At 40.9% G+C, this 22668-nt stretch overlaps 1 protein-coding gene and 1 long non-coding RNA gene across 9 annotated transcripts in view; one reads left to right on the top strand and one right to left on the bottom strand.

Annotated features, from left to right (window-relative positions):
• LOC139678152 (uncharacterized) overlaps positions 1–16164 on the top strand; it is a 66719-nt gene extending 50555 nt beyond the window's left edge. Inside the window, exon 3 of the long non-coding RNA XR_011698976.1 lies at positions 11825–16164. This is a non-coding gene — a long non-coding RNA (uncharacterized lncRNA). The remainder of the gene's footprint in view (positions 1–11824) is intronic.
• Positions 8–22668, bottom strand: part of SEMA6D (semaphorin 6D) — a 251320-nt gene continuing 228659 nt past the window's right edge. For 4 of the 8 annotated variants that reach the window (XM_071568758.1, XM_071568756.1, XM_071568763.1 and 1 more), the window contains 18 exons: positions 14626–14782; positions 14146–14257; positions 13493–13553; positions 13325–13387; positions 13137–13238; positions 12826–12916; positions 12432–12551; positions 11882–11970; positions 10915–11132; positions 10675–10806; positions 10323–10478; positions 10066–10239; positions 9212–9352; positions 9033–9110; positions 8164–8255; positions 7763–7819; positions 5783–5950; positions 8–3700 (listed from right to left, as the gene is read on the bottom strand). In XM_071568758.1, the coding sequence (XP_071424859.1) occupies positions 2397–3700; positions 5783–5950; positions 7763–7819; positions 8164–8255; positions 9033–9110; positions 9212–9352; positions 10066–10239; positions 10323–10478; positions 10675–10806; positions 10915–11132; positions 11882–11970; positions 12432–12551; positions 12826–12916; positions 13137–13238; positions 13325–13387; positions 13493–13553; positions 14146–14257; positions 14626–14734 (3267 nt within the window). In that variant the 5' untranslated portion in view covers positions 14735–14782 and the 3' untranslated portion in view covers positions 8–2396. Of the gene's footprint in view, positions 3701–5782; positions 5951–7762; positions 7820–8163; positions 8256–9032; positions 9111–9211; positions 9353–10065; positions 10240–10322; positions 10479–10674; positions 10807–10914; positions 11133–11881; positions 11971–12431; positions 12552–12825; positions 12917–13136; positions 13239–13324; positions 13388–13492; positions 13554–14145; positions 14258–14625; positions 14783–16279; positions 16625–22668 lie in introns of those variants that run through there. The other 4 variants (XM_071568757.1, XM_071568759.1, XM_071568760.1 and 1 more) reach the window with 4 other exon arrangements.

Here is a 22668-nt window from a genome sequence, read left to right as displayed (position 1 = left end):
CTCTCGGTACATTGGAATATTTTATTTTGACTTTACATGCGGTGTTAAAAACCCAAAGAACGTATTATTTACACATCCACAATACAAGTTTACAAGATATCTATACATGTTAAAGTACTCTATAGTATAGAGCAGCTTCATTTAAGGGTTACTTTTTTTATGCCGTACCATTAAAAAAGATACAATCTGCGTTTACCTTTGCACAAATGGATAAAGCATCTTTTATTATTAAATTAACAGAATAAGGACTAGGTTGAATGTTAGAAATTTCAACATAAATACTGAGAGAACTCACATTACCATCTACAAGGCAGCACAATGTTACAGGAGGTTATCAGGGTTCACATACATTTATCTTTCGGGTCACACAAGTCTGTATTAATATTTGTAAAGTGAATTCAGATCAGTTTGTGTCTTTTGACAATGGAGTACATTTTAATAGTTATTAATCTGTAGTGTTTTAGTTGCAAGACAGAAGTGTTTAGGAAGAAAGATCATTGATTTTTGGATCCAGAGGTCTCAGGAAATAAATGTCCCTTACAGCCTTACAAGAAGAAATGACTACTTCTATCCTTTATTCTTTGTTCTGTAACAGAGATCCAGTTTTTAGTGACTAACCTTTTCTCCCCTTTGAACACATAACATAAATCTCCACCGTCTCTGAAACCCGTTGCAGTTATTTGTCCCACTAATTCATGAATATTCCTCTGCCATGGTTATTTCTATAGTTATGTTCAATAAACAATGTGGTAGTGTGTAGTTTGCAAGCTAAAATAGCCATCTGTGTTGAACATCAGCTGCAAGTGGATACTGTAAACCCTACTAAATAGCTTACACAACTTTAGCAGGTGTTCCATTACCCTAGAAACCTCATTTGATTTCACATTATAACTGTTTGATCCTTCAGAGAGCTGGAGTGGAATGTTTATCATGGTAAGGTGATTTAATGCTGCTGTCTTCTTGGATTGTAGGCTGCCTTTAGTTACCATTAATTATTCTTGCAGTTTATCCTTTTTTTTTTTTTTTTTTGGGGTGCTGTTGAGAGGTTTTACAACTGGCCCGCGGGAGATATGTGCTATAGTGAGAACACTTGACAGATTTGATTTTTTTTTTAGTACTTTTATCATTTGCATGAATAAGGCACAAAATGCACAGATTCAGGTAAACTCACACATAATATTTACAAAATATTGTCATTACCTGCATGACTTTGGAAAAAAACAAACCTTACTTTACACAACAAAAACAAATTGATTGCACTACTGTTGAGTTTTCACGGACTGCTTCTGCCAGGCCAATTAATGTTTGTTTTTTATTGACAAGAGTCTATCATTGAGAAGGGCATTATTAAATGAAACAAAAATGTAACCTCCTCCAGTTACACAGGCGTTTGCCAAATGAGTTGATTATTAGCTGCCCTCAATGAGAAGTACAGGGGCTCAGGTTCACAGTGGCCAGGTATTGGATGGAGGCACTGTGGAAACACAGTAAAACTCCCCCGTTCCAGCCCAAAACACTAGATTTGAAATGCACAGCTCTGAATCAATAGCAGCAGAACAGAGTTACGAAGAATTAAACACATCTGCACTCTTTCACCGGGTGACTGTTCCATCAAGGCGTTACCACTCAGGAGGCTGTCAGAGATGCGCAGTTCATCCTTAGCTGGCTCCAAACTGAACTCAACGGGCTGCAGAAGGCAGAGTCATCTGTTTGTTCAGTCATGCTCAATGTAAACAATTCCATAGCATAAAAGATGCAATGGGAATCTAAGTACATCCTAGTGTGTACAGTACACACGCACATCCACACACACGCACAGCTTATTTGTGGCAAAACCAAAATGCCACACACATGGAGAGAAAAAAAATAATAATGCTACAGTTGGGCCAGAGACTGAATTCCAGCAAATTGATTATTAACCCAGCTATTCATTGAGACATTACCATTTTCTGACATTTGTGCAAGAGGCAAGGTGAATGCATACATAGTGAAATGTTCACATTTAATGGGAATGACCACACTTAATGGCAGTCTAAAATGGAACCCATTTTCAAGTATTTGCTTACCGATTTTTCCCCAATAACTGTTTTTTAGCTATTTAGAACAGTAACGTAGCCCCCACCCCATTGTGCTACATGTCTCCTTAGCTCCAAACAAAAGAAATGTAATGACCAGCACTTTCCTTTGTTTTTTTTTTTGTGTTTGCTTGTAGCAAGTACATGAAGTCTTGCTACAGCTACACGTGGCAAGACACAGATGTTGCTGAAGTAAAGACAGTTTCTTTGGCCACTTGGTTCTCCTTAATAACAAGCAAGTCTCTGTCTTATGTGTCTACCACAACATCATCTCACAACCTGTACAGGTCAATGCCACACTCATTTTAGCACAGACAAGTCCTAGTAACTGTATTTGTTCAGTGGTCTGACTGAAGTTGTCTGAGGAACAAATGAGGGTTTTGGTGGCACATCAGGTTTTAAGGAGGGTGTCCTCTTTATTCCTGTACGAGGAAGGGTGCCGTTGCTCGTGTAACTGCTTTGCCTGGACAAGGAAGGCTGGAGGTGAACACTGACAGGCATCCCTTGCATGTAGTCCATCTTTGTGCCTGCCGTGGGGGTCATGTACCCCCCACGATTAATACTTGGCTGTCTGGATAACAAAACACCATTTGGTGAGTTTAAGTTTTTAGGAAGGGCAGATATTGAGTGCCTTTGTGAAGAATTTTTGTGATAACCTCTCTGCCTTTCCAAAGAGGTCATTGGTACTCCAGGAGTGGTGGGAACGTCCACTCGTTTTGTAGGACTGTTTCTTGGAAGAGTTGATGGAGGAGAGTATAAAGACGCCTCCCTGTTGGGAACCTTAGGTGGGATCTCAGACATATTGCCCATTGGATCCAGCATTAAAGTTTGGTGGGCCACTTGAATATCTCCCATAATTGCTTTGGGATTATTAGTAGTTTCATTTAAGTGTTTCAGAAAATCATTCAGGGTGTTCCTGGAATCAACAGATCTCCTGTGGTCTCTTTTGCTGGATGATTTTGTAAGTGGATGATCAATATGTTGCATCTTTTTGTCTGCCTTGTGCGCATTAGAATTTGAGAAAGATGTATTGTAATCATGGGTAGCATTGGGAAGAACAATAGCACTAGGAATATGTCCATGACTTAGGGGAGAGTGGGGTGGAGGACTGGAAGGAAAAAACTGAGGGCTTTTTAGTGGGGTTTCCTTTCGTGAAGCATTGAGGTTACCATGCCCTTTGTCCGACTGACTTTTCATAGCCTGCAGAGTCTTTTGTTGAAGAACTGGTGTAGATTCAGGAGTTGGAAGTGCAGCTAATTCCGGAGGCTGTCCCCTGTGGTCCATCATCATGGACTTCGTATCGCCGTTTGGAGGCAACTCCTTTCTGCTAGTCAACAGATTTGTGTACAGTTTGGGTGAATCAATGTTCTGCTGATACTCCTTGACGGGACTGTCAAACAGCCCGTTCAGTTTAGCAAAGCTCCCACTGGAGTCAGTGCAGGACTGAGCCGATTCTGCATCTTTGTGTATTTTCCTGGATTTCCGTACAAATATATCCCGGTAGCAGTAAACGGCCACTCCCGCAATAAAGGCTCCCAGCACAAAAGCGGCAAAGACACAAGTGATTAGGACATTCATATGCACCATTTGGTTCGACTCTCCTGATTGTACTTCCCACCTTACACCTGCAAAAGACAGGCAGTACATCATAAATCTACAGGTATTTCATGCTGACACATTTCAGAAGACAGCTTCCCTCTGGGAAGTGTCCCCTGAGTGTTTCTAAGTGCTCTAGAGGGGTGTAGTGTTGGTGTAACTCAGTAGGATCCTGCAATCCACACCACTGGTGAATGCAAATAATTTTATAAATAAAGATGACTGTGTGAGCATTGACCAGTCTAAATGAAGACTGTCTATTTGCTTTGATAATAAGGAATTCTTTTTTCTCCTTATACTAGGTTTTGTTTAGCCTGTCTCCAAATTTCCTTTAAGGCTCACAAATAGGGGCCTTATGTTATTAACATTAATGATTTCTGCTGGAAAATTGAGGTTAGAAGGTCCTACCGGCCCAGACAGCAATTAATAACTCATGGATGGATTTCTCTCTCACTTTTCTGCCCAACTCATAAATCAGTATCAACGGAGAGACAGGATTATGCAAATGTTGTGTAAAAATGTATAAAGTACATACTGCACTGCTATAACCACGCTAATGAAATACTGTGCAAAACTTAGAAACTACTCCACCCCCAGGTTGCTGGCCCCGGAGTGCACACCTGGCACTATATTCATGTACAAGTTTGGGAGTTCAGGATCATGTGATTCTGTTAGAGCACTGATTTTTTATTTCATTTTTATTTCCTTTAGCCAATAATGAACATAAATACTGGCATAACATTAAAAAAACAACTTGAAAGGTTAAGTTATTAGAGAATGTTAAAATTTAGAAACTTGTAGCTTAGACTAAGAAGTTGAATATTTGATTAATTTTTTTGTGTATTAACAAGCTCCCTTTGTTTTTTTTAAGATTTTTAAAGCAACCACAGACATCTTGCAGCTAAGACAATGTTAGTTTCTAATGAAAGTAATTCTGTTACTATCCCAAGAGATGTTAAAATGAAAGAGTAAGAGGGAAGGAACAGATCCACTTTTTGTTAGAGGCAAGGCCTTTGAACACTATTAATGTTCAGGGTTACAGGTTTTAATGGCACTGTGCAGAAGAAGAAGGAAAACATGAGTCAAGTTCACTAATAGCTATGACACAAAATGTGATTCAGAACCAAGAGCAAATGATAATAAAAACTTAGAGCAAAACGAAAAATAGCTGCAACAAATTAAAATGACAAATGCACTGCCATAATGGCTGATAGGAAACCTGATATGTTTTGGTGAATGGTAATAAAACACAAATGATTTTTGGCAGGTGAGATTTTTCAGTAAATACAGAATTGTGCAAACATGTCTGTCACCTCATGTGCTGTGCACTGATGGAGACTTGGGTTAAGTTTTGGTTATGGGATTGGAAGCTTCTCGATTCTGTGGTTGACTGCAACAGTCCTACTGAATTAAAGTCTCTGTTGCCATAACAGCCTAATCACTGGTTCACTTAGCTAAGTGAACAGAAAGATTAACTACAGGCAGAATACAGTTTTTGTGTTCAGTTTAAAACCTCTGCATGTCTCAGTATGTACTGAGATCACCTGTAAACTGATGCTCATATCCAGAGAATAAAAATTCAGCACATTCTTACTCTGACCCACGTTCTTCAGAAACGTGCTCCAGGCAAGCAGAGTTTCGGATATGCCCCATTTAACACATGGATCTGTCACGGAGCTCTGCTTTGTCTTCTGCTTCCCCACTGCCCCCAGTCCAAATGAAAAAAACCCCAAAACTAAGCAACCATTCATGAGGACTAATAGTCTGAACCACACTAGACTGGTTTGAAAACACGAAACAGAGACGCAGGTAAGTCTTGAAGATGATTTTTTGTAATGCATTCAGAACTCCCACTGATTTCAATGGAGTTTTGAAACATCCCAGGAATCAAAGGCTGAGCTTATTATCTGTGTTTCCCATTATAAGCTCTAAACAGCACTTTGTCCACAGAGTAAGTATGTATGAAAAACATGATTGCACTGTCTGCATATTCACAGGAAATGGGTGTAAAATATAGCCCAACAATCATGGTTGTTACATTTAAGCCTTAGGCAATGCTGAGACTATCAGGTTTCCATTCAGCTGCAATGTATTCCCTGGTAAGGCCTTACCCTTTGGGACACCTGATAATGGATCAGAATAATCAGAAGTGTTTGGGTCATCTTGAACTACAAATTTCCGAGAGCCAGTCACTTTAGGTTTCCAGGAACCAATCACTTTAGGTGATATAACTGGGATACTTGCCATTGTGGTAATGGAAGCTGAGGAGAACTCCATGTCTGTGGTGGCAAACAGATTTTTATTAATGTGTTTCATGGCACATCTAAGCTATAGCTGGAGACAGTATTTAATGGGAGTTACACATCAGAGCAAAATGTGACCCCCCCTACACTCTGCAGAAGTACAGATGGCTGATTAAAATCAATACTTCAAAACTTTAAGTACAAAAAAAGTACATTTAAACATCAACAGCTGCTAGCCAGAAAAGCCAGAGAAGTCAAACATGAAAGCAGTGCAAAAGTTAAAGTAAGCAACTGTGGGGGTGAAAATCACAACTTAGTCTATTTAATTGCTGTATTCTTCACTGGAGATAACATATTTGGCTGCCTTTTAAACATCTTCAAAAAAAAAAGAAGTTACTTGGAAAGATATACACTCATGACAGGTTACGCCTGAGAAACCAGATCAGCTCCATTAGCGCTATTATGGTGTACCAGGAACTGCTGAATGAGCCATTTTTGCAGGTGGGGATAAAAGGAATGTTTTTAACCTCTATTTTGTAATGGTTCTTAAGGAGCAGTATTGCATAGATTCTGGCTCTTCTGTAGTACTTTGCTGAACAGAACCACCACAGCCTATGTGAAAACGCACAGGAGGTGGAAACACATCAAACTGGGTTTACAATTCACAGTTTAGTTTGTACACAAGTATTTTGTGTTCACTGTCACAGAAGGTTTAGGCATGAAGGTCTATGGCTCAAGTTTAGACTTGAGAAATGTACTTCTTCAAAAGCACGGTCATTTAGGACTTGAAAATAAGGTTCAGTTCTATCTGTGTCGTAAAATATCACTTTGAAAATTCAGTTGGTAAACACTCAAGAAGCCAGGCAGCATTTCCATGTAACATGGGTTTGTTTTGCTTTCCTAAGGGAGTCTCTAACTTGCATTATGTGTAAATAGATCTGGAAAATACATGTGTCAAACTTCTTGTCAAGTTACAGAAATGAGAATGTCAGAAAACAAAACACAAAACAATGTTCCTGTTTCACTCTTACAAATTTAACATACAAATAGATTATTTTCATACTTGTAAGTCAGAAATGTGCCCTTGATTTGATAGCAAAGACCCAAATTCCAGAAGCAAAGCCTGGAAAATAAGGGCTGAGTCTTGCTCCTGTTGAAGTCAACACAGGTTCTGCTCTTGAGTTCAACAGAGGAGCACTGGGTGTCCCTGAACACCAAAGGCTGGATGTGAAAACACTATCAGAAAAGTCAGTGGAGGAGAAAAGGATGTGGAAGTCCATCTGACAGCAATGCACAATGGTTTTTTTCTAAGCCACTTTTATCTACACAAGTTCTCATTCAGCTACACAGCTTGTGATGTTAAATTTTTTTCCATTAGCACAAACTACTTAAAGCATTTCAAAAATATATAAATACACATTTTAGAAAATGTGTATTTTTGCAAAAAGCTTGCTGGGAAAGAAGGAAAAGAGAAAAGGAGAGGTAGGGAGGAAGATGATGGAGTTCTGCCATTCATCTACTAGAGATGACCAATAGGGGCATTCACAAATGCATGGCTGGGGATAAACAGTAAAGCTTAGTGGACTTCGTGCAGTGAAGATGTCATCTATGTTAATCAGGCTCTTTAATAAAAGATGTCTCAATAAATAATGAGCTGTTAACATGCGGCTACACAGGGTGAAGTGCTGAGTGAGAAGAGTCTGACTATCTTTACCATCAGTGGGAACATGAGTAAAAGCACAAAAATGGAGGATTGCCAACTGTGCAAAAGGAAGGAAAAAAGGGCTGAAAATGCTGAACTGAAGGAAAGTAAAGGTCATTAATTCAAAAAAATTAAAAAAAACTAACCAGATGTTGGGTCGCCAAATATTTTGTAATCTGGTGTAGCTGTAGTAGGCAAAATTTCTAAAAGAATTAAAGGAACAAGTAATCAGTAAAAGTAACAAAAAGAAAGCAAAAGATCTCAAACCTGAGTAATGGGAAATAAAAACTAAAATATTACTGGTTACAAAAAATAATTTCTTCAATACTTTGCTGTAGACCCCACATAGTTGTAAATCGGTGAAGGAAAGACAAAAACTCTGCCAACCCAGGACCAAAAAGCTCAGCTTTGTGAACATTCACAGTAACACCAGGTGATGTGTTCATCATGTTACTGAAAAGCTCATCAGAAATTTAACATCCAAAGTGAGGTGTGGCCACAGACTACGGTGAGACACTACAAAGGAGCAGCAGTGACTGTGCCTTACCATGGCAGTCCCCAAGCTGCGCCGTGTTGCCATATTCGACATCTTGTACGTATCCTCCAGTGCTGTGGTTGTATGAAACAAATAAAGAGAACCTGCAATTAACAGTATTAGTAAGGATACAAATGGAGAGTTCTTTTTTTTCTGGAAGCAGCAAATAGAAACATATAGGACAGGCAGTGTATGGCCCAAAGAATGGTACAAAATGCACAAGTTAGTTATAGTCAGCCTTTAAAACTCTCTGTGTGTGCTTGTGCCAGGAAATAGAAAAAAAAAGTCCCTTTTTTCAGCAACTGCATCATGTCTTCTCCATTGGGCATGCTCTTGGGTTTAGATACAACCGTCCAATTATACTAGTTAAACTTTGCACTGGCCTGCTACAAAGGCCTCTTTTTAAGATACAGCTGCTAATGCACCATATATTACAGACTTGATTTGTGCAAAATGCCTTTGGTATGCATATATATCACCCCAGCTCCAGCACAGAGGCACAACCTTACTCTTCCCACTGTGAATCCTGTGCTTTCATATTTGCAATTGACTGTGCCCTGGCCTTGAGCATGCCTGGGAGGGGATCCTCTGCACTCTCCTCTCTGAGCTGCTCAGGTTTGCAAGCTGCTCTTCCTACAGCTCTACTCGTTCTCCCGCACATGTAAAACTCCCACTGAAAGCAAGTCTTCACCCGAAGATTGCAGAATTAGGCCAGACTTTAGCATTCTGTTCTCTTACATATACAGTGCACTGAAAAAAAACATCTTTAAAAAAATGGAGATTCATTAACTGTGTGCAAGGGAAGATGCACAGGATATGAGATCATGGAGTCTGTAAAGCATATGTAGAGATGCTGGGATAATTTGAAAAGGAGTACTTACAACATGCCTGGTGTCACTCTTCCACACGTCTCATGGTCTAACCAGCCACAGTATGGGTCCCGTGAAGCAATACATGCCCTTGCAAGAGAAAAACCCCAAAAAATCATGCATGTTTTACTTCCTTCCCAAGAGATGGTGGTGCCCTTCCTTTAAGAGGGAATTGAGAAACGGAGCCATACTTTTTACAGGACCCATGACGCTCACACCGACTCAGAGGAATTCTAACGACGCAGCTGGAGAAGGCCACGAACAGAGCATGGTGGTCTCTGTCCAGCTGAAGGGAAATGACTCTTCTGTCCTCCTCGCTCTCTCCATTACACCTGTTCAGCAAAGAGAATGGGAGGCCATTGCACTAGTGACCATAGCACCTTGTGCAGTAAATATTTTATTTATTTATGGTCTGAGTGGATACTGAAAACAGACTTCTTAATTTACAAATATAAACTACTAGTCTTTGTTGAGTGATTTCTAAACAAACTTATGGGTTATCAAATGCCAGCTTCTGGCTGCTATTTACAGCTAGGTGACAAGTTTGCTGAACTATGCAGGAAAAAAAAATCCAAATCCATTTTCTTTGTTCTCTCAGTCAGCATAAATATCTTCACAGAACAGAAGAGGAATCCTGTATTGGATGTAGAGTCTAATTGGAACACTTCAACTCCCAAATTCTTTGTGCCAGAATAAACAAGTTTAAAACAATCAGATGTAGTTTATACATTATTGGTCACTCTTGAGCAACCCTGAAGATAAGCTCAGATTATTTCTTTTTACCATCAGCAGATACTTCTGACATTTCAGAAGTATTTGCAGGAGAATTAGACTGACGTCACTGGAGTGAAATTAGGTTGTTCATTCAACCCATGCAAAATGGCAAGTGACCAAATACTTTCAGGTTATTCAACATGAGGAGCACGATGAAATGACAAACAAGTGGTGATGTTGGTGATAATGAGCTGGCTTTCGCTTGCCACAATCTTTTTTAGCTAGGTACCAAGTGCTAGATGAAGAGCTTAGATGTTATGGTAATACTTACTTTGCAGGATTATATGCTTCAATCTCTTCCAGTAATACGCTGTCATTCAAAGAGAAGGGCCTGGTCTTTGCCAAGATTTTAAGTACTACTCCTGCTTCGGAGCCAACAAACATGACTGTGTAGTTCTGGTAGGGTCCAGCAGCGTGGTCTACAGCTATTGCTGTCAATCTGTATCTAGCAAGACCAAAAAGTTTATCATTAACAACAAGTTTTCTTGTTTTACCTTTCACATGTGTTATTGTTGAACAGTGTCATACCTGACACGCGTTTTGGTAAACCAGGGCTCCTCAGTGACTGAGGGAACAGCTGAATCCATCAAAGGATGAGATTTGATGAAGGAGAGTGTTTCATCTGGGAAATCAATGGAGGTTTTGTAAGCCTCTGCTAGGCCATGTTTTGCACAGCAGCCAGGTCTGAAATGAGAACAACGTTGTTTTCCTCTTGGTATTTTGGTTAATGAGAGAAGGCAGACGGCTAATGAGCATCCTTATGGCCGAGGAGTCAAGTTCTACTATGGGTTTTACCCAACAAGGCACTCAAGAGTGTAGCTGATTTAAGGTAGCTCTTTACAAGCACAATGTTATGACATCATGAGTAAGAACCTTTTACCTTGGCTTTGGTACTTTGTCTTCAGGTACTGCTGTCCAAACAGAGTCAGGAGTCTTTTGTTCTTTAAATCTCCCTTTGAAGACTTTCTCAATGTCATCCATGCTGAAAGCACACACTGCTGAACCAGGGATACTGTAAAATTAGAAAAATAGTTGCAAGAACTCAGACTACAATGGCAGCAATCTCAGTGTAAGAGAGAACCAGAGAACTACCTTTGATGTAAGGTTGCTCATCTCTCACCTGTTAAGCTGTGTGGTGAATACACCCACAACTGTGGGCACGCCATTGATTTCTATTATGTCTGTGATAGACTGCAGAACATCAAAGTAGAAGAATGAATCCCCAGGAACTGAGCAGTTGAGCCGAGCTTTCAGAAAGGATGTCCAGTGTTTCTCCAGGACTCTCTGGGACCCCCCCATGTCATTTTTGCAGATGCGTGCCACCCGGGAATACACAGCCTGTGAGGGGCAAAACAGGAAGGACAAGGGAGAAAGGCTTGAGAGATGCAAAGAGAACTGTGCTTGTTTCTGAGCTGTTAATAAAAAGCAAAGATAATTTTGTTAACAGGAAGTTGCCATTTATCTGCACAGAAAAGATGAAAGCAAATGGTGTTCATCTCATAGTGCACAGGCATCTTAATGTATCACAAAGCAAATGCATCTTCGCAGCTTGTCCCCACCCTTTTTTCCCTTCAAAATCATATTGTTAGTGAGATTTAAAGACTTTAATTAACCATGTGTAAAGGATTTAATAATTTATTGTAGAATATCCTTGCACAGTGAGACATGAGTATTATACTCTGTACTGGCATGACTGAATTATTCAATATCCAGGGACATTAGAGAAACTTCTTTGAAACTCCTCTTTTGTGTTGTTTTCTTTTGTTTCTTTAATAAGCATGAAAACACCCTCAGATTTTCCATTACTTGCCACAAGTCTTAAGGCAACAGCACACTGAAAGATACCTGTAGTGGGCTCGCCTTACAGCAGGGCTTAGAGACCAGAACCAGCTTTTTGGCTGAAGACTGTACTGCGCTATTTCTCCTTTTTTTCCCCTCCCTGTAAATTACAATGATAGGAAAACTGTGCAAGCTTTGTATTAGTGCCTATTTCACACTGTAAGCTGTGCTTATTCCTGATGTTGCTTTAGGATGATGTTTCTGCTGTGACCCTCAGCTACTCGACAGCTCGCTGTGGCAATACCGACCTTGCCTAAAGTGTTGTGCTCTACAGCAATTTCTCTGAAGAAGAAATAAACATAGTTCCCATATTCTATGGCATGGAGGAAGTGTGGTTCTGTAAGAAAAAGCAAGAAGTTACTTCAAAGAGCTACTCAACTGGCACACAACGCTGACTGCACCGTGTGACTTGGCTCCTCCCCGGGCCCACGCCAGCCAATGTGAGCTCCAGTCTCCCAGATACTTTAGGATGTCCAGACAAATGTGCACTGGGGTTTAAATGAACCGGAAGTGTTTAGTGTTGGCTACTAGACTGTAAAAAGGCCTCACAGAAATTGCATTTCAGCTATGCTATTTTGTTACTGCAAATTCATTTATTGAAGCATTTAACAAAAATTCTGCTTTTTAAATTTTTTTTTGCATTTAACATTTTTTTTATTGTAATGATCCCATACTGAAAGTCCCATACATGCTGACATCGTAGCATATGTGTAAAGCATGCTGGCTGTGAATTACCTGACCTTCTGTGCCACTGACATTACATTTGCCATGTGTATGGGAAAATACTCCCCAAATTACCTTTTATCCATTTGGAATCATACTTTATTGTTCTTAATGCAGATCCATCCCCCATGCTGCGATAAATAACAGCATCACTTGCCAGGAAATCTGCTACTGTTGCTGAATACAATTTTCCATCTAAAACGGAAGTTAAAACATGGTATTAAGAGGCCTTTAATAATCTAGAGAATTCTGACTAGCCTGTATTTTTCCCCGTTTCTTACTGTCACATTTCCCCAAATGGCTGCAACCTATTTATTAGCAGGTCAACCTCTAATACTTTGGAGGCCCTTTAAAAATTTAGGAGCAGGGGCACCATGACACCTTTAACTTTCTTGTGCTTGCTTTAAGAGCTCTCTGGCTCCTTTGGTGTCATTAATCATTTAGACTCATTACAAGCAAAAGTTCTTACCAGCAAAGAGGGCGACATTGGTTTGTCTGGCATCAAATGGGCATCTTGCCAAACCACTAATTTCCTCCCCATCATACTCTAAGGTATTCAGCTGGAGAAGAAGAATAAATGGGTGATAGTGTCATTTCTATTTTGTGCACTGGCACAAAAGCATAAGATTGTCTTTCCACAAAACTTAATTCAGCATATTGGCTTCTGTCTGTTTTTATTTCACCTTGAACCACTCTTCAATCACATTGGATCTATTTGCTAAAGCATAATCAGTTCAAGCAAAATCAATATGAGATTAATGACATCTTCAGTATTCTTACCCGATAGTATCTGCACATAGGGTTAAATGCATTTGTTCCACAGACAAACACCATCTCATCATTTCTTGGAACAAAGACTTTAATAAAGTTATGGCATTCATCCTGAAAGGAGAGTAAGATACATTAATCACAGACTTCACATATACAATAAATACTACCGTCACTTTTCTATAATGTGCTGAACTTACTTTATGTTTGCCTTTCATAGCACAATTCTCTCTGTCCTGCTGCCTTGATCTCCATGTTAATTTCTGGTAAATCAGACCAGAAAAGAACATTTGAAATCCTTTCCACAGAAAATTCTTAAAAAAAATTAAAACCAAAGAAAACCCTTTCCAGCACCTGCATCTACTCACCTTGCTTGGAGTAACTTCTGATTTTGGAACTTCATTTAAGTTTACAGTGTAAACCTGGTCCCTGTTTGCAGAGAAAAAAGACACCAGCAAATTGATTAATTCTGTGGTCCTGTATTTGCTAAGTTAAATCTACTTTTAGAGTGTTGTGTGAGACCAGAAACTTCTATGAAATGCTTATGATTTTCTGTGTTTAATACAAATCTGAGAAGGTTGTTCATGGGCAACATGGGGTGGTTTTGGTTTTTACTGGTGTGGTCCTTAAACAGCACCTGCAGTGCCCAGCTCTCCATCTCTGCCTGCCCATCCAGTTAAAGACTAACCTGGGCTGTAAATATGCAAGTGTGTTATCCTCACTTCCTACATCCCTGACGTGTCAGTCCACGTTTAAAACTATCAGGAGAGGTTTTTAATCAGGCAGATAAAAGAGGAAAAAGCGCATTTGATCATTGGTCTTAGCCTAACTACAGTAACTGCAGCCTTCAAATCCAATTTTCATGCACTGGCCATAGCTACGGTGTATTTCTCTGAGAAGTCCTTTCCCAGTTCTAATTTTTATCGTATTCTGCACATTTTTCTAAATGAATTTTACACATAAATGCAAAACCAGAAAAGAAAAGCATTTTAATCTAATGAACTGAGTGAAGGAAAATTACCTGCCAGTGATATAAAGTGTGTCTCGAATTTTCAACATTAGTTGGAAGTCCAGTCTGTGCTGAGATTCATTGCCTGAAGGGCGTCCTCTAAATACTGGATATTGCCTTGAATCTGCAAGTAAAAATGGGCTACACCATCACTCAGGATTATAGAGCTAAAGAATCAATATATGGCATTGATTAGCTGTATATACTAGGTGTAGAAGGGTTTAAACTAAATTCCTTGGATAATGTCTTGAATATAAATGAGAAAAAGATGGCTAATGTCAGCAAATGTTCTTTTTCCTGAAGTTATTGCTGTATTTCTGATTGCTTTTTTAAGAAAATGATTAAGTGTTCTATTAAAGATACAAAGCCAGTAAACACATTTCAATTTGAAAGGAAGCGGACTTTTTTTTCTAATTTCCCAAGGAAAAAAAAATTAAAAATCCACATTAAAATTTTTTCCCTGGTGTTTAGCACCACTTGCAGATTACTTACAGTGGTAGTCAACAACGTTGATGGGGTCCTCGTCCTCAGGGAAGCTGACAGCCCGGCACCGGGACAGGCTCATGAGCGACACGAAGGCACAGAGCAGAGGAAGCCTCATGGCTGGTGGGAGATGAGCTCTACCTCTGTGGAAACACTGCTTAACTACCTGGAAAACAGGAGCACAGCAGGGAGATTTCAGCAGCACAGGACAGTAAACGTGACCTCCTGCTGCAGAACAAGGGGCTTTTTGTTTGTATTTGAGCGCTGCCACAAATGGACTAAACTGGAGCTTGTGGAAGGCTCCTGTAGGCACATTGATGGAAGACTGCTGCATGTCATGCCCCTGGCTCCGAGCTGCTCGGAAACATATTGATGTTTGCTAATTTTTAGCTGGATTTACAGGCATTTCCAAAGAAGCTGACGACTGTCAGCCCATTTAATTCACAGGAATCAGAACATGCAGGCTGCTGACCTGGCAAGAAAAATTGTCAAACTTGGGATTAGTATTTTAATTAAACTGCAATCTCTTTCCATCCTCTCTATCACCGAATGTCATCCACTAAAAACCCATTTCCCATAAAATACCTAAATCTTATCCACAAAACGTCATGGCACACACAATCTGTCTGCACATCCATGCTGTGTTTTAACATTATTGCTTGTTTCCAGGCTGTGCCATCACAGTACTAAATCTAACATGCCCATTCTCAAAGGCCTTAAGCCATGGACCAGGCACTTGATGCTTTGTCTTGTGCAGTGATTTACGTATGTGCAGTGCTGCCCTTGCAGCATTGTCACATGTTTTGCAAGGGTGGCAAGCGACTCAAATGGGGGGACAATGTTGAACTAGGTTCCCAAGATGCCACTTTCCCCCTCATTCTGTTTATTACTGTGGAAAGCCAGCAACTTCGGAGGCTTTCACTGGGGAGGTTTGTGTGTGCTCTACAGATTATGCAGCACAGATAATGACAGCACTACAACATTATACAACAAAGCTTTTAAGAGGGGAAGGGAAACAGAACTTCTCCAATTAAACCACAGAGATATTTTAGTGAGCAGAATGTAACTACTCAAGTTGCAATTTGGGTAGGATGCAAGAAAACACATCTCAAAGTGAAATGTGATCCTTAATGACCGCAAGTGGTCTGGGCAGGGGTCATATTTCTCATTAGAAACCTGGCAAATGTAGTATTACTCCCTCCTCCAACCTTTTGGAGGCATTCATTCAGCCCCAAACCACAGGTCAGAGCTCTGAGTCATCAGCTCAATGCCTTGCAGGTGCTGAAATTGGTTATTAAACGCTTTGTCCAAACAGAAGAAAAGAAACCTTTGCATTTTAACATTTCAAGAATTGCAGTGAGCTGCCAGCACAAGGTGCCGGACCTGATCCAGCAAAGCACAAAAGTATTAATCATTTAATAATCTGAAAAGCAATTAAAAAAACCCTTCATAACAACACTTAACCTTTCAGTAATGCTTACTGGGGACCAAAGTGCTGTATGTGTTAATTGATACTATGGCTGGCTAAGGGCAGGGCTTCCTCCTTCCACTGGGCTGCTGAGCTGTCAGCTCAGGCTGGACTGGGAGCAGAGCAATGAGAGGCTGGGAAGGTTTGGGCTGGGGGCAGGGGTGTTGTCTGGATGCCTGCCCATTGCAGACTGACCTGGAAAGAAGCATCTTCCACTGTTAATGATATTTCTGTATCTCAGTCCACCAGTCCAGAACGAATGGGCTGTGCTCTTAGTCAAGATTGATGAGTGCAGTGGTTAATAAACACTAATGATTCCTGGCACTTTCCCTCTGCTCTTCCTTGTCCTGACATGGCCTCTTCAGCAGAAGCATCTTGCGTTAAATTACTAATGAGCAAACTTAAAACAAACTGGAATTAATAAAGTTAGTCAAATTAGTTCTTTCTTGTGAAAGCACCATTAGAGCAAAGTCCTGAAGCACAGTGGCTCCCAGACACAATAACAAATCATTAATGGTTACACAATACTTTTTTTTTGGTCTTTTTTTTTAAGGAAAAGCAGGCTTCAGATACCCAATCCAGTGCTATCCCAGTGAAAGAGACAGGGGAGGAACAAAACTGTACGTTGAGTCGGTGCACAGGAACATCTATAAGGTGCTTAGCAAAAGTTCTCCCTGAAGCCTTGTTTTCTTGGAGAACAAATGAATACAAATTGCCAAAGAGAAATAAACTCTCCCAGCCATGTAGGCTATAGCTGGCATAGAAGATGAGGCTGTTTGTGGCCCACACATCATGACTCAAAGAGACCCTGGCAGGGCTGCAAATTGCACACAGCCTGCAAACTGCACAAGTTCCACCTGTATCAACCATGGGCATGTAACAGGAGGTATCTTTTTTCCTCTCTTTCCTTCCAATGTCCCATCTGGGAAGAATTCACTGGGGCAACAATCACAAATCATCCACATAACCTGCCTTGCACAGGCAGATACTGACTCCTGGACTCAAGGAAATGGCTGCAGAAAACAGGGCAATTTGTTTTTAGGTCATGATTGTCAAGGCCAATATACAGCAAATTGTCACAAAAGCAAAAAGGAAACACCCAAAAGCCAGAGTAAACAAGGAGAGTATCAGTTCTCTTAATTAGATTCAAATTTCAGGGAGGGTATCATACTGCTTAAAAGAATGCAAACTTTTGCAAATGTAAATCCACAGGATGTGTCTTCCCGGAGACTGCACCCAGAGCAGAAACAAACTCATATTTATGTCTTCCTCAAACCCCCCTCAAACATCTCAGGATACTCCAGAGATGAACTCTGAGAACATACAGAGCAGGAATAGTTCTGTTCTGTAGTCTCTCCTAACTAAACATCATCTGTCACAAACCTCTATCAAACAAAATATCTACATGAACCACAGACCTCTGTCGTGATGAGAGAGAGGAGCAGACAGAGAGCTGGACTGCATCAGCAAAGCAGAGGTAATCACTTCTCACCAGCCAGGCAAAAGTACAGATTTCTTTTGTTATTTTTGCTTGCAAAATTTTTACAAGAATATTAACAGCACCTCTGATTTCCAGCTACATATGAAAAGAAAATGCACCTGTTTCAAGAGGCTCTTGAATGCAGCTCTTAGCAGGTTAGACACAGGCTTGAGATCAGACTGAACAGAGAATAAACTGGGAAGAACAGCTGTTTCCTGGATAATCAGAAAAATGGGCTTCATCTAGCCCTTGGAGCAGGGGTTTATGACAGCCAGGTGTATGCCTTTGGTAGACACAGATAGGCTGGTGTGAAAGATGTAATTCGTGCCACATTCAAACCTTTCAGCCGAGGCCACTGCTGGGGACTGCAAATAACATTGCTGAAGTATCTGTTTGGACCAGAAGAGCTGATTACGAAATGCTGGCAATGTCTACCTTCAAGGAAATACAGAAAACAATCATACTCTGGGTTTGATTATTTTTCCCCAGCCAGGATTCAGACCAGCCTTTGATTAATTTCTCTTATAAATTGCATTCCTAGCATTTCTGCTAGGAAACAATCCATGGCAAGTGCAATGCTTGGAAATTACCATATTGCTATCCTTGTTTTGAAGCTGGGGAGTTGAGGCTGAATTTGTGACCAAGGTCAACCACCAAAAAAGCCTTTTCAAAGGTCCTGAGCAGCTCTGGGTCACATGTGGCCCTTCCTTGCAGAACTGACCAGTGTCACTCAGGTGGAGAGCAAGTTACAGATCAGAGCTCTCCTGGCCACTTGCTCTGTGCCATAACTACTCATTGGCTGCAAATACAAAGAACTAGAGGTATAATTGTTAACTGGTGGCACAAATCCACGCTGTTAAAAAGGAGAGGGACCTGCCTGAAACCGGCCTTAGGGAGATGCCGTTGGTCAAATGGAAGGCAGGCAGTTGTCCCAAGTAATAAACTGGCTCTCTGTGGCTGCTGCCTTTCAATCTCAGCTACAAATCCCATCCTTCAATTCCTGATTGGGGGAATCCAGAGAAGCAGGATATAATTTCTGCTAAAATATGAGCCTGCCTTCAAACAATCACACATGAAGGGGAACAGGCTGGTGTTTCTTGCCCATTAATCTACTCCAGCCTTTGACAACGTGCTGGTGACATTCCATCAATCATCTTTCCGTGCTCTGCCACGTAAAAGAGAAGGGGGGAAGGGAAAGGGCATTCAGCCAGCTGGGGAGAAGTAACATATAAAATGGCTTCAAACCAGACTGATGCAATATCTTCTACTCACTGAGAAAAAAACTCTTCGAAATCTCCTTAACACAATAAATGCCTCTCAAAATGCTAAGTGCAGACAGGAGTGCAGTATGGCAAATCCAGGCTCAAGTTCAAGACAGGTCAGAACAAAAGATATATCCTAAAAGTCAGCTCACTTTTGCAGAGTTTGGCAAGGAATGGAGAAAAGGGTTGCAATAACAAAAGCTGAGTAAATGACTACACTGTCTTCCTTCTCCACCAGACTCAGGCTGTTAGGCAAGATCAAGGATCTCCTCTGTGTTTGGAGCTACACGTTAACCATGTTGAGGGGGGACAGGCAGAATTGATTAGGAATATGCTGAGCTTAGTCAATTTATGTTGATGTGGTTTGCCACAATCCCAAGTGACTGGACTTGGACAGATGAGGAAATCCCTGCTGTCCTCTGTTCTTCCTGCATGCAAATGGCTCCCTGAGGGCACTAATCAGTGCAAAGGCACTAACTAGTGCATTTCTCAGATGGTACCTTCTAAAATCTTGAGCATGAAACCACTTTAATAATAAAAGTTAAAACAAAACAAAAATTTTTTTACTGCTGCTTGTTCAGAGATGCTCAACAAGTTTCTCAGGGGCTACAACTGAGACTTCAGTTTCTGATGCAGAGCAAAGCAGGTCCTGTGCAACACTCATCCCTCGAGACAACCCCCGGTGAGGGACACAGGGCACCCTTGGACAGTGGCTTCAGGGCACTGAGCAGTTGCCTCTTTAACCAGGAGCCACTCAAGCAACAAAGATCTGTTGGCCAGGCTAGAGCAAGTCATAGATTTCACTTGAAACCAAATAAAAGCTACATTCATCTCTGAATGAGAACTTCTGCTTAGCATCTCTCCCTTTTTTTTTTTTTGAATGGAAAGGACAAGTGTAGAAAGGTTAAAAATCTTGTTTACTGCAGCCTCAGGGATCATCTTTTGACATACAAATCACTTATGGTCTACTGACAGCAGGTTAAAAAGCACTACCTGAAAAGGGTACTGGGCTTCATGAAGTGAAAACACCTGCTGGCAGGGACTCCAGTGGGCTAAGGATTTGCAGCTGACTTTACTTGCTGATGGTAACTGCTACCACAGGGGAGAAGTTCAGCTTGAGCTGACTGCAGAGAACAGCTCATCAGTAGGGCACTGGAGCTGTGCTCCACTGGTGCATGGTACAGAAAGGCAGGTTGTTGCTCAATTTTTGTTTGTCAACCAGGTCAACCTTTACAGAAGATAAACATTCAGAATGAAATATATGAAGGTGGTATAGACTGCCTTCAGTGGTGCCCCAGCCTTGTAGAAATGTATGCACTGGCAACCACAGATGCACCAGAATACTCACTCAAATACACAATCCCTACTGTGACTGAAATAAAATAACTTGAGCAGAGCCACACACTGGGGGAACCAGGTCAAAGAATGTTTTGGTAATCAAAACATGAAAATGAAGCCTTTTTCTATCATTTGAGTCAAAATGTAAGACCAGCATGGCCCACGGTCTGGTGGCCTGAGCTCTAGAGTGGGAGCCAACAATTCTTTGTCCTGCCTCTATTTTTTTTGTCTTGGTCTTTTCCTTCTGTGTCTTACTGTGGGAAATGGGTATGATGAATCATTTGCTTACAAGCCAGAAAATATTCCACACAGAATGCAACATTTGCCTTAAAAATCTGTATCAGTATTTATTATATGAGAAGCAAGGGATTAGATTCCCATTTTAGGTCATAGCTATATGTAAGTTTTCCAACGATGCAATTGCATTACAGTGTGGTACACCCTCCCAAAACAGGGCTACAACAGCCAGCATCAATGCAAGTGTGATATTCTTTATAAATTTAATGTCCTTCCATTATGTGTTTCTTCTAATGAAGGCTGACTTCAATACAGTTCCTGAAGGCAATGCCTGACACAGGGGTTTACCGTACATGCAAATCTTGGAGATTGTCTATAATGTGATAAATCCATGTTGTGGAATTTGGTGAAGCTTGTTTCAGCTAATTACCAAATAACAGAAAAATGTTTGTGGTTTTAATAAAAGAAACATACTTAATTCCTGTAGCCCCTTTTAGAAACATACAGCAGGACTTTGGATGAATAAATAGGTAATAAAAGCTGTTTCTGTCCTATATAGGTACACCAAAATTTAAACTTGCTGTATATAGCCACCCTGACTTTCTACAACAACCTTAAAATCTGCAGCTCTGAAGAAAAAAATTAGGATATTTGGAGCAGAGATATTAATTGAGCATGAAAGTGCAAATAACAGGTCTGTTATTTTAAGATAATACTTGACTTCTTTTAAGGATTCTGCATTAACACCTCTTGATCTATTCCTAAGTAAAAAAAGATAGTTTAATATTAAAGTGATGAAACCCTACCACTGAGTATCACAGCTTTCATCTTAATTGGCTTATGGTACTGCCAGCTACACTTCAGTTGTTTGCAGGCTTTGAACGTTGCAGAAAGCGCACCCCTCTTGCTCCAGAACGAGCTGACAGAACGCTTGCAAAATGGATAGGGTGACTTTTAATGATGCAAGTGTTTAGTGGTTGATTAGATGCACTTTGAGGGCTAAATTCTCCTGTGATCAAAATTCATTTGAACAGAAGGTAGTTTCAGCAGGAAAGGAAATAAAATGCTGAACAAACTGTAAGTGATTGCCTCAATTATGTTTATTTTAAGTTAATTTTTGAGAGTGAATGTTAACTACCCTCCCTTACCAGGGTGACACAAAAGTCCTCCAGCTGAAACCAACCTTTGATTTCAGCTCACATCTATGGTCAGATCTGTTCTGTTTTGCAAAGCTCCTGCAGGATATGCTTCCCTTGAAAGTTTGCCAGGGTTGAGCTATCGGTGACGGAGTGCAAGGTACTTTAACTTAAGCAGTGCTCTGGACTCACCATTTTAGCAGACCTGCATTTCATTAACTCAAACTGCTCATGCCCAGCTGGGACTGCCCTAGGATATACTAAATTTATTCGTGAAAGCATCAAGGACTAGTGCAGCCAATGTCAGTACAGTGATGTTCAGGGTTTCTTCCATACTCTTGGCACTGATCCTCCATTAATTCCTGGCCATGGGCAGCACTGGTAGCACGAGCTTCTACCCATGCCCTGACCCCAACCCCGGGAAAGCAAAGCCACCCTGCTGGGGAGAGCAGCTGAGGCTCATGGGGTGAAGTCCTGAGTGCCTCCAGCTCCCAGCTGTGTCAGAGGTGTCTGCTGCTTTTCATTAGTGTGTTTCAGACTGAAATACTTTTATCTTGAAAAATAGGGAGAACTCTGAAACCGCAATGGCAAAGATCTAATTACTTACAGTATATATACAGGCTTGGATGCAGGTTTGGGAACAACCAAACTGCACTCCTTGGCCTCAAACGAAAGCTTAAAATCCTAGACCAAAGTATTATTTTCCTCCCTTGAGGAGGGCTGGCTACAAGGGTGGGTGAGTGCTGTAAGTGAAGGAAGTAAGTATTCTTCCAGCAAGCCTGCAGAACATGATTTACATAGAAAAACTGCCACTCATTTCAGCATGATTAGGCATCATCTGATAAGGCAACTCTGAGACAGGTATAAACCAGTATGTGCAGGTGAGGATGTAATGAAGGTCTCGGGCACAACTTGCACAAGTCCAGCTGACGCCACAACCATAGTGAGTTGCTGGCAGCACCCCAGGCTGCTGTCTAGAGCCCTGCTGTCTCCCAGCAGTGGGGAAAGCAGCCTGCACCTTCAGCAGGGCTCCAGCCCTGATCCCCGAGATAAGTGCTGCCCATTTTAGTCCTGGCTGGAGCCCAGGAGGTCAGGGTTTGCCTACGGGATAAAGTGAATGGGATGTTTTGA

Source organism: Pithys albifrons, chromosome 13 (assembly GCF_047495875.1).
Source record: "Pithys albifrons albifrons isolate INPA30051 chromosome 13, PitAlb_v1, whole genome shotgun sequence".
NCBI lineage: Eukaryota > Metazoa > Chordata > Aves > Passeriformes > Thamnophilidae > Pithys > Pithys albifrons.
The sequence above is the reverse complement of the archived record's forward strand: the minus strand, read 5'-3'. Positions and strand labels throughout refer to the sequence as shown.